At 35.7% G+C, this 19,948-nt stretch overlaps 2 protein-coding genes across 3 annotated transcripts in view; both read right to left on the bottom strand.

Annotated features, from left to right (window-relative positions):
- Positions 1-4,562, bottom strand: part of ZBTB41 (zinc finger and BTB domain containing 41) — a 38,515-nt gene extending 33,953 nt beyond the window's left edge. The window contains exons 1-2 of one of the 2 annotated variants that reach the window (XM_079107994.1): positions 4,434-4,562; positions 2,555-3,791 (exon numbers count right to left, since the gene is read on the bottom strand). In XM_079107994.1, coding sequence (XP_078964120.1) covers positions 2,555-3,674 — 1,120 coding nt within the window. In that variant the 5' untranslated portion in view covers positions 3,675-3,791; positions 4,434-4,562. Of the gene's footprint in view, positions 1-2,554; positions 3,792-4,008; positions 4,137-4,433 lie in introns of those variants that run through there. The other variant, XM_079107995.1, reaches the window with a different exon arrangement.
- The window catches only part of F13B (coagulation factor XIII B chain), a 370,477-nt gene that overhangs the window by 149,269 nt on the left and 201,260 nt on the right, over positions 1-19,948 (bottom strand). The gene's annotated exons all lie outside the window — the stretch shown is intronic.

Here is a 19,948-nt window from a genome sequence, read left to right as displayed (position 1 = left end):
ATTAATACAAGTCATTCAAAATCTGATCTCCACTTACTTGCCAGTTCTTATCTCCTATCATTTTTATTATGCCTCCTTGCCTATCTTGAAACCACTCAAACCTTAGCAATTTCCAGAACACAACATCCATTAATGCCTTTGCACACTGGTCCTTCTGCCTTCAAAATTCCTCCTATTTCTTTAAGTCTCAGCTCAAATATCATTTGTTTTTGGAAATCTCTCCTGATTTCTTCAGTCTTTTGTATTTATCCTGATAAAATTACCTTTTAATAATTATTGTCATATGCTTGTCTCTTTGCACATACTCATTAAGTTCTAAGATTCTTTAGGACAGGGACTATATCATTTCCTATTAGTTTAGTTGTGTTTAGTAGATTAGAGACACAATAAGTATGCTTGACTAATGAATAAAAAGAGGAGCTAGAATTCCTTGAACACATAAATTTTGTGCAAGAGTTTAAGTAATTTCCTAGAGCTATTCCATTTTATCATTATCATAACCCCCAATGAGAAGACACTATGAGTACGATATTAGCATTATCTCACTTTGAGACTATACAAAAGCATAGACAGGTTAAGTAAATCACCCAAGACCTGAATTCAAAAAACCCGGGCAGTTAAGACATTAACATAGCTTATAGTTTTTAGTCACATAAGATATACATAGATAGAAGATAAGAATAGATAGCTGCAAGGAGAGACAAGATAAAATAATGGAGATGAGAAAGTTCCAGTGAAAATTAAGCAGCCCTAATGCAGGTAAGCAAAATAAGGGAAAGAGTGCAATATAAAATACATTTTGAGAGGATAGCTAGAAATAAGCCTACAGTATGACTAATGATTCCCATAACTACCTAAACTGAACTTGGTAAATGTCATTTTGCAGCCTTCCTCTTAGTATATCTGCACCTTAATCTTGAACAGTGCTTTCCCAATTTGTGTGCATAAAACTCTAGTTTCCTGAGACATTAAAAGGAATATCCCCAAAGTGTCTTGTGATAAAAGGATTTCAGGAAATACTAGGTTAAGTAAAATCAATAGTTTTTTTTTTTTTTCTAATTAGAGAATATGGCAGAATTAATGCAGATTATATATTATATAGTTTCCCAGTCTTAATATAATCCAGAATCCCTCGCTCAGAAAGTATCTCACAGGCCTAGTGTGTTCTGATTGCCCAGTTTGGGTTCTATGTGCTGGATCTCTAATGCATGTTTTAAATGACCCTTGCTCACTCATCTCCAAGTCAAATTAGGTCAATCAAAGCAGATATAGGAAGCATGTACTAAGGGTACAAGGTCAAAGATACAGAATGCATTAGAAAGATGAAATGTTCTCAGGTACCTAAACCCAAAAAAGTTGTTCTCTCCTCAATACATACCCTCTTAGTCTTTGTTAGTTCTCAACAGTATTTACCTAGCCTGACTTTAACAAGGGTTTTGTAATTAGCTCTTTCAATTGACTGTGTTACTCAAAAAGTTATCTTATTCATGTTCTGTATCTCACATGTTCTGTGAGGTACAGAGCCTCACAATAAAAATATTAATAAATAAATACCAAATTCAATTATCAAAAGTATTCTGATTCAGAAAAACGTATTTGAAAAGCATTATAAAAAGCAAAAAGTTACTGCTTTAATGCTTAGTGTATACTGTGGATATATTTTGATAGCAAATGATTAATACTTTATAAAACCAATTTCCACCTATACCAATAAAAAAATTAATTCAAAAGTATAATACACATGTGAACATATTAAACAAAGTCAAATTAAACTCATTATGTTCTTATTATTATATGTGGTAGAATATATTTCACAATTTCATAACTTCAATTTACATGTAAATAGCTTAACTACTACAATTAAGAGTATGCATTAGATAGTTCATATAAGACTTCAAAAATTGCTTTACTAGCAAATATCTGACATCTCAAAATTAAATATGCACAGACATAAAACTTGTTATAGAGCACATTTCCTACACACTCTTCTAAAAGGAAAATTTTTTGATTTAGTCATTATTATAATAATTACTATTACTAATTAGGTTACCTCCTAAATTGTCTATCCAAAGTATCAAATTATATTGGGTATAATTTTATTCTTAACTATAGTCTAATTTAAAACATTCTCATTCTAAAAAGTACTGGAAAAGTGACTATATTTATAACTCATTATCATATACAAAGGGAAAACAGTACACAAATTACTAAATATAATCTAATTAAATTTTCTATAGTGACTCAAAAGTAGCACTCATCTCTAAAACTGGGATATAAATAAAAGCTGTTCATGGTAATTATTGATTCTCTGGTGTCTTTCATACCCAATACTTGAACTAATAACCTATTACCTATTATGAAAAATAAAGGATAATATAAATACGTCACATAATTCCTGAAACACAGCAAATTTAAAATAACAGGATACACTACACAGTGAAAAGAAAATTATCCTCCCTACTTAAAGACTCTTATTATTTTCAAACTTCAGTTTTCAATTATTACCCTTAAATATCCATATAAAGTAAATGAAAAGAGACAAAAGTTTTCTTACCTATTCGGTCAAATGTTTTATCACATTTAGGACACTGCAATATTTTTTTGTTACTATTCTGAATGACTACTGGAGTTAATCCCTCATGAATGCTTCCCACAGAATCACCAGCCTCAGGTTCCTCTTCTGCATCATTATCTTTTTCACTTTGTTCTTCAATGTCAGAGTATTCATCTGACATTTCCTCCTCTAGCTCATCTTCTTCAGCATTATATTCACTTCCAGGATCCTCAGAATCATTTTTATCTGACTTTTCCTTATCAAAACTTTCTTGATTCAAATTGTCTGACCCATCACCACTTTCTTGTTCATCATCACTGGTGTCATCAAACTTAACAGGGCACTTCCGATTCCTTTTTGATCTTCTTGCAGAAAAACTTCTCTCCAGCATTTTTAACCCATGTTTTTTCCCTAACAAAAGGGACCGATGAGCTTTAGCCAGATGATTCTCTAAAGACTTTTTATAACAAAAATGTCTACTACAGAATTTGCACTGATGATTATTTGATAGTCTTCCAGTTAATTCATTTAGTGTTTCTTCCGGGGTTGACTTTTCAGTTAACTCTGATTGAAATGCAGCAACATTTTCATTATTTAGCAGCTTTACTGCATCTATAATGTCCAAAAATTTTGCAGCCTCTAAAACAAGAGGTATTTCATATTTGTACACAAAAAATTCTGATGTGTAAAGAAATTCAAGCAAATGCTGAAAAACAGAATGTGTTACGTGATCCAGGGTGACAACATCAGTGCTTGGATTTTTGCTCAAACAGGCATGAAAATAACTACTGCCAACAGCAACGACTACTTTATGTGCACTAAACTCTTTTCCTTCTACTATGATAAGTAAATCACAGAAAGATGGTTGTTTCTGTCTATCATCATTTAAATACTTTAGCAAATTCTTATTATACTGCAAAGAACTCAAAAGCTTTCTCTGATCTGGAGAGGGAGGAAGTTCCTGATAGCAATGCAGAGCTTCAGGAGTTTGTCTTTCTGTAGAATGAGTACAGGTCACTTGGTCACATTCCACGGCAACATTTCCTTCCGAAGAATCTTTATGATAGCCCAGATGGATCTTCTCATCAAGATTTGAAGTAACCTTTCTCCTTTTCTTCATTGCAGTACAGCAATTTCAGAACAAGAAACTTCATAAGTGTCTTAAGAGATTCATAAAGGAAAACTAGATTGTCTTGGACAACAGCTTCTGGACAGGCGTGCCCGAGGGTTTCATGGTCTGCAAAAGTAAGAATAATGTAAAATAACTCCAGGCAAAGCAACCTTAAATCAGTCACAGGCATTTGTCAGTTAATCCTTTCTAAATTATAACTAAGTTATGATAAAGTCACAGTTCACATTCATTCGTGGGTAAGATTTTAGGGCGGAGAACAAGGAGGGCCAGGTTAGAAAATACAGCCAACAAAAGAATAATTTTAAAGGAAGCCAGAGCACACCTTCCAGGCCTGATTCACCAACAGGGTGGAAATAATTGGACAGAAGCGGGAGGGTTCTCTCCAAGATCCTTGACGGTGCAGTTTGAGGGGGGCTGCAGTCGTGTATTGGGGGCGCTGAAATAGTGACAATAAGGCCGTCGCGGCCGCGAAATCCGAGTCTTTCCATTAGCATGCTTTCCTATTGGGGGGGGGGGGGAAGGCACAGCTATTCAGGGACAGAACGTGTCCCTCTCCCAAAACCACCCGGCAGGAGATGGCCCCAGAAAGGGCGTAGAGCAAGACAAGTGGGGTCAAACAGAGGGACGACTAAAAGAAGCAAAAGAGCCTTTCCAGGCCCGGGTCAGGCGGAGAATGCGCTCGCCTACCAGAAACCCGTTACCCTTCCCACCCAGTATCCCTGAGCAAACGCCCCACAGATCCATTACCGGGAACCCAGGGCTCCCCCGCTGGCTCCCAGCCGCTGACTCCACTCTGGGCGCGCTCGCTCCAGCGCCTACCCACTTCCGGGTTCAGCCCCCCACCTCACCCTCCTCCCAGCCGCTCCTTCCCCTCCCGGAGTCTGGCCGCCTCCGCACCACCGAACACGTCAACCGCGCGCGCAGCCTCCAAGCCGCCCAGAGCGGCGGCGCGCGCCCCTGCGCCAACCAATGCGCATGCGCGCGCAGCCTTCCTTACGCATGCTCTGCCGGTTCCCCTGGTCCTTTGGGAACTCTGGCTATTCACTCCCCGGATCCGTTACTCCGGGTTTTCGTGGTGGTTTGGTGGCCTCCGGTAATTGAACCCAGCAAAGCTTTATTGCGGCCGGGGAACAGAAAACCGGAGGTCTGATAGGGACTTACGAAGAAATTGGCAGAGGCGCAATAGTACCAGCGCATTTTATTCTCACTGGCGTATTTAATAGTTTGTAACCAACCGAACAGCAGCCGCCGGAAACCAGCCCCAGCACACAGGCTGGCAGACGCCTTACACACCGAGATTGACGTCGCTTGGTTTTCTGATTTAAAAATGGCAAGATTTAAATGCAGTTACTCCTAAAACTGCGGGTTATTTTTTGGGGGTGGGGTCGGGGATCCCGGGGATTGAACTCGGGGGCACTCAACTACTAAGCCACATCGCAGCCCTATTTTGTGTTCTAATTTAGAGACCGGGTCTCAGTGAGTTGCTTAGCACCTCGCCCTTGCTGAGGCTGACTTTGAACTCACGATCCTCCCTCAGCCTCCAAGCCGCTGGAATTACAGGAGAATTAGGATTTTTAAAACCTTTTTTTTTTTTTTTTCTGTATACAGAAAAGGGACATATAAGTGTACAACTGTTTGGAAAAGAAGTCAAAAGGGGAAAATCCAAAAGGATAACTTTGCTCTGAGATACCACCTGAGATTTCTGCATCCCAGGTGAGCTGGTCTTGCTGGTCTGAGGGTCCTTTTTTTTTTTTTTTTTTTTTTTTTTTAAATAGGGTAGTCTCAAATTTTGAGACTGTGCAGACGTAAGGCAAGGCAAAGGACCAAGACCAAATGAAATGGGGATCCCACCTCTTGCCCCTATCTACCCATCACATATAGAACTGAAAAGGCTACCCTCTCCGTGGAAGAACAGATGGAGGATTCTCCTACATAGAGATTGTGAGGAAATGCCTAATCTTTGGTCAAACACCGTCTAGGTGTTCCAAAGTTTTTAGCTATGGTTAACAAGCAAATCAGTACACTTGTGTTGATGACTAGTAATGTGGTAAGCCTCATCCTAAAGAAGCAATTTTCCCTAAGAATTCAACTTAGAAACCTTACCAGAGTTTTCAGCCCAGGAGAATTCAAACTCAAGACTGAAATCTTTTGTTGAATTTCCAGCCTTGTGGGGCCTGTCCTATGATTTCAAACGTGTTATCTCCCACAATCATGTGAATCGTTTCCTTCAAGTAGGTCATTGTATCTCTCCATCCTTTTGCTTCTGTTTTTCTGGAAAACCCTTCAGCAATGAAGAATAAAAGAAAAATGAAAATATCAGGATATCCACATCCTTCAGATGCCAGAAGTTTTTGTCAGAGTTGGGGAAGGGTTCACAAAGAGAGACCAGAGGCCGAAAACCAAGAAAAAGGGAATCTTCACGTACTAAAATTTTTTGTGTGTCTTCCTTTTGTTGATATGTCATAGTCTTATCCTTTAACAAGCTGATTCATAAGTTTATTTCTGACGATGAAAATGTTTTCCTTCACTCATTCAATTGAAAATCCATAAAACAACTACTTTGTACCAGGAAGGTGATTTTTCAATAAACTTATGTTTTACAATAGCATCACAAATATAAAATACCTGGGAATGAATTTAACAAATTATATTCACTGTATACACAATTCTTTATAATACAGCTGGCAAACTATTTTCTGTCTGGCATTAGATATGAAATATTTTAGCTTTTCTCTCACTTTTTTCTGCATTTTCACAAGCCTTTAAAAACGTAAAAATCTCAAAACCATAACAAAGCAAGCCATGGGCTAAATTTGACCACATTAAGAGTAAATTTCTGAACAACTCCTCTGAAACACACCTTAGAGAAATAACCTAAATAACTGAAGAAATATTCTTAGTATCTTGTGCTGCTGTAATAAAATACTGACTGGGTAATTTATAAACAATAGGAATTTGTCATAGTTCTGAAGTTTGAAAAATCCAAGATCATGGCACTGGCACTTAGTATCTTGTAAGGGCTGTTTTTTCTCATGTCCTCACGTGGCAGAAGGGGTGAACACTGTCCTCAAGTAAAAGGACAAAAATGGGCCTGAGTTACTTTGCTTCAGACCCCATCTTAATACCACTACAATGGGGATGAAATTTCAGCACATGAATTGGGAGTAGGAGGGCATTCAGACCTATGCCATACTCATACATTGGAAAAATCACTGCTGTAAAGCTGTCTCCAGATTATACATTTAAAAACAAGCTTGACTTCAATATTTTTTCAAAAGCTAAGAAAATCCATAGATTGGGAGAAGACATTTGACATATATCTGGCAAAGAATTTACAGCTAGATTATAAAAGGAATTCAAATAAAGAAAAACTATTAAGATGTACACTTGAGTATACGTCATATATATATACACACACATTAGGCAAAATATTTGTACGTACATTTCATGGAAAAGGAAAAGCATAAGGAAAGATCTTTTTTATTTTTAATTTGCATCTTAATTGAGATGTAATTTAACCACAATATGATACAGAGATACTCTAGATGTGACGACTTATTCAAAGGAATAGACACACATGATTGTGGGGGATTATGAATTCAAAATCATAAGATAGGCTCCACAGTCTGTAAATTCAGCAAGAAATGAGATTCCTAATTTGAGTCTGAATTCTCCTGGGCTGAAAACTCAGGCAGGGTTTCTAAATAGAAATCTTAGGGGGAAAAATGCTTCTTTGGTAAACCTCAGATTTTGCTCTGGAGGCCTTCAAATGATAGAATGAGTTTCACCACTTGCCTGTAGGGTAATCTACTCGTCTGATTTGCTTTTAACTACATGAAAACCATTACTTTAGAGGTGCCTCTAGACTAATGTTCAACCAAAATTTAGACATTTCATTCATATATTTACATATGTACATATATATTCTTTTATATATAATACCTATAATAATAGAGCCACAATACCAAGTGTCAGTGAGGATGTAGATGAGCTAAAAAACTCATTTCTTGTGGAAATATAAAACGGTACAAGCACTTTGGGCAATAGTAATTTCCAAAAACATGAAGCTTACACACTATACAAGATAGCCATTCCATCTTACCCATGGGACGTGAAAGCATATATACACACAGCTTTATATATAAAAGTTTACCGTAGTTATAATAGCCAAAAACTGGAAGCAACTCAAATGTCCAAGACAGATCAATGGATGTCAATTGAATATTCATATAATAAAATACTCATCAATTAAAAAGACTAGTGATTAAAGGCAACAAATATGTCTCAAAATAACTAGGCTGAACAATAGACAATAAGTATATTTACATATGATCCAAATTCTAGAAACTCCAAGTTATGACAGAAAATATATCAGTTGCTTGGTGAAGGGTGGGGGAAGGGAAAAGAGACAGATACAAAGAAGGGCACAAGAAAATGTTTTTTCATGACTTTTATTGTGTGGTGGTTTTACCAAGGTATACATTCATAACTGATCAAATTACATACTTTAAATAAGATAGCCATTTAAGTGCTGCTATGTGCTTATCTTTAATAAGATAGCCACATAGCATGTGGAGTAGTGTATGAGAAACCTAAATAATGCCATTTTTTTAAAAAAGTGTCAGACACAAGAACAGAGGCATACAATGAAACAGAAGAGAGAAATAGAAAAATACAGAAATGAATCCAAATTCACAGACAAATTTACTACATTAGAAACAAAATTTTAAGTCTGTGGCAAAAGATAAACTTTCAAATATATGAGAATGGTGGGTATCAGAAATAAAAGTAAGTTCTATGTAGATTTGTCAATAGAGCAGGATAAATTCCAAATGAATCAAAGTTGTCCATGTACATATTGAAGACATAAAAGTACTATAATAAGGCACAAACTTTAAATAGCAGAAAATAGGAAAGATCTCTTTAACCATGACTCAGTATTCACAAACAAGGGGGGAATGTTAAATCTATCATATAGTCTTTAAGAAAATTGCATGGAGGTGTTTCAGTTTGAGTAATGGTACATTAAGATTTTACCCTTGGCTAACTTCTTCAATGCTACCAAATTTTTATTTAGGAGTACAGAGATAAATGAAAATCTAACCAAAGTTACATTGTTGTATGCAAACTGCTTTTTCTAAATAATTGGTATTAAAAATATGCAGTTACCCTGAAAAGTAGAAACTTGTGATCCTCTAAGAAATCAAGTGATTGTTAAGGTATAAAAGCTGAGTTGATGGCATCTTGGAACATTTCTCATTAATCCAGTCATGCATCATTTATATTAAGAGCTATGTCAATAAATAATGTAACTATGTCTCAGTTTAATCCTGGAACACTTATCTCCTTTTTTAAATGAGAACATTTATTTAAATTAAAACATCCTTAAATTACCTAAAAGTTTTGACTGATGGGGAACTGATGGGGAATTATAATGTTTATTCAGTTGATGGAAAATGATGACCTTTATATATTCATGTATTTTGTTTTTTATATCATAGCACAATAGAACTTCTTAATTCAAAGCCATATGCTTCTAAATTTTTCTGGTAGCATTTCTTCAATAATTAAATCAATCAATCCATCAAGAGTTGGAGCATCTATAACTTTTTTAGAGTTAACAGCATGTTCTCAGTTTTCCTCTGGCTTTCTGAATATACAGTTTCCTTTCCTTAGAATACTCTTCCTCCAATATATGCCTCTTCTTAATTTAGTGTAGTTCCATTAATATGTATGATTTAAATAGTTTTGGATTAGGCATTGTTTTTCCTGAAAGAATTTTGGAGTGCTCTCATATACAGGTTAATATCCAGTGCTCTTCTTTATTTTCTCTGAGAACACTATAGTTACCACATTGCATGATTGCTTGTCAAGGTCATGTATAAGATAAAAACCTTTGAGAACAAAAGCTATATTGATCTCATTTACTTCTGTATTCTTAACTAGTAAAATGCCAGGTTCTAGTGCTAAATAAATACTTCTAAATAGATAAACTCTTTGGGAGCTGTCAAATATACATTACTGAGAAACCCAAAGTGTACTGTTTTCTTGCTGATATTGAGCTCCTCTTTTATCCTCAATTTAGTTCTCATACATTGCTGGTGGGAAAGTTAAATGGCATAGCCATTTGTAAAACAGTTTGTCAGTAGCTTCAAAAGTTAAACATAAGTTACCATAACACCCAGCAATTCCACTTGTACATATATACAAAACATATATACCAATATGATTAAAAACACATGTTCACGTAAAAACTTGTCCACACATGAAGCAGCATTATTCATAATAGTCAAAAAGTAGAAACAACACAAATGTTCACTGCTGATGAATTGATAAGCAAAATTTGGTATATCCATTCACTTGAATATTGCTCCACCATAAAAAGGAATAAAGTATTGATACATGCTACAATATGGGTAAACCTTAACCATTATTCTAACTGAATGAAGTAAGACATACATGACTACATATGGTATGAGTCTGTTTATATGGAATTTGCAAAATATGCACATTAATTTTACATTGAAAGCATGCTGAAATTCACTGAATTATATGATTTAAAATGCAGAATTTATGAATTTTATCTCAATAAAAAGATATGTCCAAAGAGATTGCAATAACATTGGAAATGCTTATGAAATAATTTTTATGTGAAAAGGACTTTTTCTTCATTTGCGGTGCTGGGGATTAAACCCAAGACCCTGTACAAGCTAGGCAAGCAGCACATAACTACTGAGCTACACCTCCAGTCCTCATGTGACTAAAAGAATAGTTTTTGTTCATATGTTTGGTCACATGTGCAAAAAAGAATTGCACTGAGTAAAGACTAAAAAACACTACATAAAAATTGTAATAGCTTGTTTCTAGGTAGTGGGGAGATGTAAAGTTCTATTTTCTTCAATTTTCAAAAAACAGCACTGCCTGGTGGGGCACATCTGTAATCCCAGTGGCTTGAGAGACTGAGGAAGGAGGATTGAGAGTTCAGAGCCAGCCTCAGCAACAGCAAGGTGCTAATCAACTCAATGAGACCCTCTCTAAATAAAATACACAAAAGGGCTAGGGATGTGACTCAGTGGTTGAGTGCCCCTGAATTCAATGCCCGATACCTCCCAAAATTTTACATAGATATATCTCTATCTACCTACCAATCTATCTAAACTGAAGATGTATATGTCTTTTGTTCTTCTATTATAAACACATATTTTAATAATGGAAAAAACAAAAATTTTGAAAAGTACCATTAAGATAAGGTGTCAGATAATGTCACAGTTATTGCAGGCTATTCTAGACTTTGTCTCCAAAGTCAGACCATGTCATGTATGCTAGGTAAGCAATAAGATCTTGCTATGAAAACACAATGACTGTCCCTGGAAGTACTCTGCTGATTAGTAAGAAAGTGTTTTCTGATCCTATCTTACACAGTAGAATCCTCAAGAGAGTAATTTGTGTAGGGGGACATACCCTCAGGTAGTAACTGATTACTGGAACACATATTTAGATTCAGGCAGAAAATGCCTTCTTAGAGATTCTCATATATAAGTTTGGATTTGTGGTGACTGAAGACCTGTCAGATCAACTGTATTTTTTAAATTTCCTGAATCAAACCATGGATTTCAGGCCATATACCCTACTTGATAACCTCTGCTCCACGGCTCAGTTTGAGTGGAATGAAGTGAATGTGGAGGTCAGTGAAGCTGGAATCATTGCCCGAGAGACAAGGATGTGGTGTGGGTCAAATATGTGGATAGAGAGGTCTCTTGGATATGGGTCATGCAACGTTAGGAATGGCAGGGCCTATAGGGCAGGATGTGGTACAGACAGACACATGGACCTGAAAGGAGCTAGTATTTGTTTTACATTAATTTAAAGGAATGATGGATTGGAATTGATATTGGGAAACACAGGGGAGGAAAGTGTGGTAGGAAACACCCATTAGAGCAACTATAGGTGGAGCAATATGCCCTAAGGAATGCCAGCTTAACAGGAAGAAGTTGGAGTATTTGGTGAAGAAGATAGTTAAGACAATATATTTACATTAGCAGAAAGCCCGGTGGAAGTTCTTGTTCTGGAGGCAATCATGGGGTGGCTGGAACATAGAGATGAAATAATGTTAATAAGTTCCGTGGGAGCCCAAGGGAGCTGAAAGTGTCTGAGGATTTTCCATGGCTGCTGAAAAAGATAACATGTTTAAAATTAAGTAATAAACAGTTTGCATGACAAAACTGGCCAAAAAGAAAATGACACTGATCTGACCAGAATTCAACTTTGGATAGGGTCTTCCAGTACAATAAATAGTAATTATGGAACCTCTAACACCATGAACAACATTTGTAAAATGCTTACTACGTGTTGGAGTCTATAACTACTTTAATTTTGTCAATTGTGTAATCTTTACAAAGTTATTTTAAGTAGGGAATCTACTATTAAATAGTTGTTCTATGCATTTCACTTTATTTCTGTACCTCATATTTCTCATTTCAAAAACAGGAGTGATAGTAATAGTAACCACTTCATGGAGGATCAAAAGAGAAAAAGCATGACATGCTAAAAACAGAGCCTAGGCAAGGTAAATGTTTCATAAAGCTGACCCATCATTATCATTACAATTTTTTTTACTACTGTTAATGTAATGGCTATAATTATTGCCTTTCAGATAAGGCTGAGAGGTCGATAAACTTGCCCAAAGTTCATGTCACACAGCCAGTTGTTAGAGGAGTAAGATTTCAAATGCTAATCTCATGTCACTTCTCCTACTGCTGCCAAAATATTTGAATTACTTCCTTTTGGTTTTAAGATACTTAAAAAAACTTACATGATCCAAGCCCCACTTGGCTCTAAATGTCATACTATGTGTTCTTTACTCTATGCTTCAATGGCCTTTACTTCTTGCAGATCAGCTTGCTAGCCCTGCTGTCTCTCATCTGTCTGTGGAACTCAGCCTCCTGTGTATTTTCATTCTTTATAAGACCTCTGTTCATCTCTTCTTTAGGGAAGCTTTTAGTTAGTTTAACTAGGATAGTAATTCATTCATATGCTCCAGTACTTAACAAGACATGAATTTTAAGTACTTTTAAATTAATATGCTTCCTCTACTAGACATGAGATACTGTTCTCTCTTTGTTCTTTGTTCTTCTTTCTTTCTTTGTGGGCTTAACCTACTATTTAGCATGGAGAGATGGAAAAAAAAAAAAAGAAAAATCATGAACTAAATGGATAGAGGAAAAAATAAAAGGAATAAATCATGCTAACAGGTTAAAGAGTCAAACCAATAAGATAATATGTTAGGAAGTGGGAGTATTTTACATTTCTAAAAGAGAAAAACAGAAAGAAATAAGTAAAATAAAGTAAAAAGATGGTAAATAAGTGAAGTAAATCAGAGAACTTGGAGGAAGATGAAATACAGCACAAGACCAGCAGCATAAAAACCTTGAGTCAGGGTGGAGAAGGCATTCCAGAGCATGAGAGGGAGAGCAAGCCCTCCGTGCAGCTGAGTGCCTAGTGGGCTGGTTCCAGAGAGAGTTTTCCAGAAGAGACAAGATCAAGAGAGGGCCACAGGGAGAGAGAGGATCAGAATTAGGCCCTGGCTCTAAGAGCTTCAGGAAACAAAGATAAATATTATGTTTGCTCTCTTTTAAGAAGAAGATTTAGGTCAATTTGTCAAGGACAGCAAATGTTTGCAAAGAGGTAACTTGGGAAGAAGGATGTATTTCTTAGCACAATTCTCCAGGAAGAAGAGACTTAGGAGTCCTCTAAGGAGATATTAAGGATAGAAACTAGATAGCTGGTACAAAGAAGTGCAAAGTGAAGGCTACAGTAGAGTTCTGCTTAGGAAAAGAAAAGAGAATTTCAGAGGCCATGTTGAAGTAGAGAAAGAAAAGCCAAAAAGGGGAGAAATTTCTGGGCCAAAAGACAGTGAAGAAAAGGACCTCAGTTTCCATCTGTGTCTGAGTCTGATAGCATGGAACTGAGTCACCAGAAGCAGAAGATGGAGAGCGGGGTTGATTGCTATGGAATTAGCACAGAAAATCGTGGAGTGAATTCAGTTTTAGAGTCAGGCTATTTACCTTCATCACTTAATATTACTATCAGTTTTTAGACATCTCAGACTAGAGTGACAAACAGATGTGCCCAGTATTTCAGCTCTTTTTGAAAAACAATAATTTTAGCATTAATTTTTATGTTTCTACTGAATCGCATATATTGTATTTTGAAGCAGGATGAAAGTTACCTGATGATTTTTTAAAATAAAGACATTTCTTGGTTCTAGGCAGTTGTAGGAGCTGTGTTTCATATTTCTTGCAGGCCATATTCAATTCGCATTGTCATTAGGACTCTAGTTTTTAAAAAAATTAAAAGTCTTATGAACCTGTTTTTATCACCATACAATTATAGCAGGGAGGGGATGATAATTACCAGTACCTAAGCATTTAGCACTTCTCCATGGGGAAAGTATTTATTTTCCTTAGCTTATTCCCTCCCTTTTCCATTTATGAGAAGAATACATGTGGGGTTCGTTTTTTATTTAACCAATTAAAAAAATCCTCTTCTAATATTGACCAAATGAAGATCCTTCCAGCCAAAGTCTTATATAAATTAAAGTTGTTAATATAGAAACTCAGCATCTTCAATATAGAGGTATGATATATCTAAAGTAATTTTTTTATTTAATACATAGTTGAGGATATTTGTTTAGAAAATAATATATGCATGTGCATAGGGTACAATATTATCTTTTATTTTCTTCCTAAATATTTCTTTAAGAGTTATTTTACTTTTACAACATTTAATGTCCTATTAACATAATAGAATCTGAAACTCAGAGCAATTTTCTAGGGATGTAGAAAGTATAATGTAATATAGAGATAGACATACATTCATTCAAGTCATAAAAGATAATTACATTAAAAAATTTAGGTAGAAGCACATTTGAATCTACCAAAGCTGCAATATGCAAACACTACATTTTTCTGGATAAACATTTTTTTTCCACTGGAGGGTGCAATTTGTCAGTATATCAAGGCTTTCACAATTCCTTTAATGAGTACACTTTTGGAATTAATGTTGGAGAATTTACTACTTGCAAAGCACAAAGAATTATGAAAAGATTTCATGAAGCTTTAAATAAATGAAATTTCACAAACAGGAATTTGTGTATTGCACAAAATACTCATGATTTAATTAGGATCAGGTGATTTATATACTGAGCATAATTTTGTTCTTTTATCATTTTTGGTACCAGGAATTGAACACACAGGTGCTAATGCACAGTCACACACCTAGCACCTTTTATTATTTATTTAATCAATAATAACAAGTTCTTGCTACGTTGCTTAGGGCCTCACTAAACTGCTGAGGCTGGCTTTGAATTTGTCATCCTCCTGCCTCAGCCTCCAGAGTCACTGGGATTACTGGTGTGTCCCACAGCATCCACCTAATTTTGAATATGTTTTTAAACCCACTAATACACGTTTGCTTATTGTTTACACCATAATTTCTTTAAAGGTCATTTCTACCTATGGTTCAAACTGAATTGTAAAAATCCTTCTACAAGTATTGGTAATCTGTGTAGTAATAATTTATTATCTACTTTTAAGCTGTCAATTATTAAAATACTTTAATTCATTCCAGATTAAATCTCTCTTTTTGTAATCAGAAAGGTACTGTTTTGGACAGTGTTTGTGCCTAATCCCCATCCACAGATCCATATGTTGAAATCCTAATCCCCCAATAGAATGATTTCAGAGGCGAGGCGAGGCTTTAGGGGAGGTAATTAAGTTTAGATAAAGTCATGAGGGTGAAACCTCCAAGAAGCCCTTAGTGTTCTTATAAGAGAAAGACTCGACTCTAGAGCTCCACCTCTCTATGCATACTTCCACCAAGGGAGGTTATGTGAAGTCACACCCAGGAAGAAGTCCCTGACAATGCTGGCAACTTGATCTTGGACTTCAAGCCTCCAGAACTGTGAGAAATAAATGTGTATTGTGTCAGCCATCCAATCTGTGAGACTCTGTTATAGTCGTCCAAACTGATTGAGACAGGCACAATGGTGTTCTCTTCTTGAGGTCAGACGCATTACAAAGTATTTTATGCGAATAGTAACAGTCTGGTAATAAGGAATAAGTATGACATAGCCATTTTCTACAAAGGAACTCACAAATCTCTTCTCTCATTTCCTGGCATTTCCTCTTTGTTCAGATACAAGCCTAGATGCTGTGAACCTATTTATTTATTTATTTATTTTTAAACTGGCTACCAGTCTTTCATTTTAAGGGGAAACAACAACTAGGTTTATTTTAAGGCCCTCTCCTGGTGGCTTAAGCAAGGTTTGACAAAGAAAAAGACATTAAGCTTCATTCTAGATTAGAATATGGCCAAAAGTCTATGGGAGGTATAAAAGTCACAGGGTTTTAAATATTTTACCATATTTATTAACAGCAGCAACATTAAATGGTGATTAATATTACTATCTTACAACTATATAGCAGTTTTAATATGTTCAGCTAATGTACACTAAGTTCATTATGTGTATTAAGTCACTTAATCCTCACAGGCACTACAAGAGAAGCAGTAATACTTTACAGCTGAGGGAACTGAGTCACTGAAATTCTAAATAACCTCCGTTAAAGTCACTAACTATGATGAAAATATCAGGACTTGAACTCATGCTTTTGAGCTTTGCAATAGTAATATAAAATGTTAATCCATTCAGACTACTGCTAGATTTGTCATATTAAGTTAGCTGAATGAAGAATACAACTAGAAAATTGTACTATACTAATATTTCTTGATTTCTGCTTCTCAGTCCTCTTTCCTGGGATTGAAATATAAATTTATTCAAATCACTGTTGAAATAATTATTGCATTAGTAATTTAAGTTTTTATTTTTAACAAACAGTTTTCAAAGGAAGCATTCATTTTGTCCCTATTTTCTATGACTTTACCATATATAGGTATTAGGATAGACACTAAACTAGAGTGAGTCTTGGGAAAGAATCACCATGTGGCAAATTAATTCAGTCAGATAAGGTGTGGCTTCTAGTTGAAGTAAATAAAATACTCACTTTCCATGTGCAAAAGTAAATGATGTGGGAGCTAGAAAGATCATTTAAAGTCAGTCAAGTGTTCTTTCTGGTTTGCAAAGTCTGGATCAAATAACTTGACCAAGCTAATTGATCAGTAAAGGATAGAGGTAAAATAGAACATTCACTCTAGTGTTAGGGGATCTAGGTCCAATCTTGGCTCTGCAGTGTATTAATTAAGAAAACATGGACATATTAATCTTTTGAAAGATCAAGTTTTTAACTAGTAAAATTAATGATAATATCTCCTGTAAAATTGTTAAGAGGATCAAATGATAAAATAGTAGGGGCAATGTTTGCAAATTATTAAAGTTATGTAAATATTAGCTGTTATTAATGGATTGTTGTTTTTTGCTCTGAGAGGAAATTCCAAAACATATATAAATCATCAAGCACTTACAGCTATTTCCTGTACCAAGACAAGTGCTGGAGATATTGCAGTTTCTTCATAAAATTTTTGGAAGACAATTCAGACATTATCTTCAATACTTACTTAATTAGATTGTAATTAGTACTTCATGTTTAAATCATATTAATCTCTCAAAACTATTTTGAGGGTTGTTTTAGTCTTTTTTACAAAAATGTGAAAAAAAGATTTTTATGTAAGTATTCTCCCTAAATAACTTTAAATAAAATTATGGGTTTTTAGTTCAAAATATGTAAGTAATCAATTTCATTATGTGAACTCTGATAGATTTCATGAGATGAAAGGAAGTAATAGCACTCTCTTGTTAGCAGTTGAGCAACTCAGATGAAAATCCATTTAGAAGCACTTCAACCTTTTATGAGCTTTTATGAGTCTCTAAAATATATTTTTTAGGTACAAAAATATTCACAAGTCTTGTGAACTGATAACTATGAAACAAATATGAGATACAGAACACCAGGCAAAACTGTGGAACAGTATCCAAGTATTTGTCAGACTTAAGGCAAATTCACTTAGTCGTATATGTTACTTATATATATATATATATATATATTCTGTGCCTGGAGTAGACACAGCTTTACCCTATGAGAAATGGAATTTCTTTGCAACAAAGACAAAGAGCTCTGGATAGTGTATCCATCAAATCACATGCTGACAGCATCCAGTTTCCCTTCAAAGGGAAGAGGAGTTTGGAGTCTCTGCTTTCCTTTCTGACAGCCTCCCTTACTTCTCCTCTTACCATGGGAGTCCATCACACTGAGATCTTCTGAAGAGGAGAGAAAGCTTCCAGTCAGTTCTTCTGTCCTTCTTTCCCACCTCCTCAGGACACTCTTCAAAATGTCAGGAAACAGTGAGGAGAATTTTTAGATCCCAGAAGGCTGAGAGAGCAATGAACTATTAAGGATACCTGGCTGAGCTGGGCCTGGTGGTTCACGCCTGTAATCCCAGCAGCTCAGGAGACTGAGGCAGGAGGAACCCAGTTCAAAGCCAGTCTCAGCAATGGCAAGGCGCTAAGCAACTCAGTAAGGCCCTGTCTCTGAATAAAATATGAAATAGGGCTGGGGATGTGGCTCAGTGGTTGAGTGCCCCTGAGTTCCATCCCTGGTACCCAAAAGAAAAAGTACCTAACTGAAAACATACCAGAAATGGTTTAGAAAAATATAATGAAATAAAGGCAGGAGGACCAGTTTCCTCTTACTTAACTCTTGTGGCCTTGTCATATTTCTCAGTAACTTGAATCTCATGATGCATTGAGTCCATAGCACCAAAAATACAAGACTCTTATAAATTAGGAAGAACAATAAGAAACTAGTTCCAGCACAATAACATCTGGAACTAGATTAACTTGATAAGAACAATTTTTGGTAAAAACTAAAAAATAAGAATTGGGAGGGGAGTGAACAGGGCACTTCATACAGAAAGCAGAATATTATGTACCTATAAGAAGTTGTGCTGAAGATACCTACAATATTCTCAGGCATCACCTCAAAGGAGGTTTTCCTTTATTCCTCAGAACATTTGCAATATTTTTAGTAAAAATATAAATGAGTAATCCAAAGTATTACATAAAATGTGAGGTTTGTTTCATTTAATTTCAGTTTTTCCTGATTATAGCACATAGGGGTAGGCTTTACAAGACCCAGAAGCCATAAAAAATAAAGTTTAGGGAGTTGAAGGTATAGCTTAGTGGTAGTAGAACATGTGCTTAGTATGTGTGAGACTCTGGGCTCAATTTATTGGCACCACCAATAAATAAAATAGAATAAGTTAAAATTTAGGGTAAATGCCCTTGAGGGCCAATGTCAAGGAAGATAATGTGTGTTGTTGTAGACCACTATTTATAATAATTTGTTATAATAGCCATAGAAAACCATTCAAGGAACTGCGATGATGGCTGGGTAAGACACCCTAAAACAATGGAGATGAAATGGCCACTCTTTTATAATAAGGAATCCTTGGGGTTCTTTGTAGAATGTTAAGAGCAAGGTTTGAGTGGGAGTTGGAAGGCCTGCCCCTCAGAGAGTTAGAGAGGTGGCTACTAGAACATGTGTCATTTCGGGCCAAATATATAGGTAGTCGATGAGGATACTATGCAGTCTGTATAATGAAAAAAAAAAAGCAAGAATAAATAGCCATAAAGCTGAAGCTGTTTGTTTTAAGAAAAAGAAAAAAAAAAAAAAAGGGCATACTTTTACTTCCAATTTTTGTATCTGATTTGGGTTTTCAAAACCCAAATCCATAGAGTGGAAGAGGCCATATCTCCAACAAGAAGTACTCTTGGAAAGTGTACATGGTAACAATTTTCTATGGTTATTTACTTGAGGTAACTGTATTTATTCCCCCAGTCATTAAAAGTATAATTGAAATGAACATACTTAAGAGTTGACACAACCTCCACTTTGCCTGTAGGTATAGGAGTGGAGGAAAGAGATATCATAGTGAGGAAACTTAAATGGAAGATGTTTTAACTTCATCCCCCATGGCCAACTTGGTAAATCAAAACCAATATTCTGTGACAAGAGGAATGGTGTACATCAATGCCACTCCTAAAGGGATGCAGGGGTGGTGGTTCCCAGTACATTTTCATTTGATTTCCCCAATCTGGCCACTTTAAATGTGAGATAGCTCCTGAGGAATTACAGTAGATACTGTCAATTCCAGGAGAACCTTCAAGAAAAGTATAAGTGGCAGCTTACATTCAGCAATTAAACCCAGGAACACAACTTGCCCTCTTCATCTCCTTCCTCTATTATGAA

The sequence above is a fragment of the Sciurus vulgaris genome (genome assembly GCF_902686455.1).
Source record: "Sciurus vulgaris genome assembly, chromosome: 12".
Classification (NCBI taxonomy): domain Eukaryota; kingdom Metazoa; phylum Chordata; class Mammalia; order Rodentia; family Sciuridae; genus Sciurus; species Sciurus vulgaris.
Note: the sequence above shows the minus strand (reverse complement) of the source record. Positions and strands in the feature narration are given on the sequence as shown.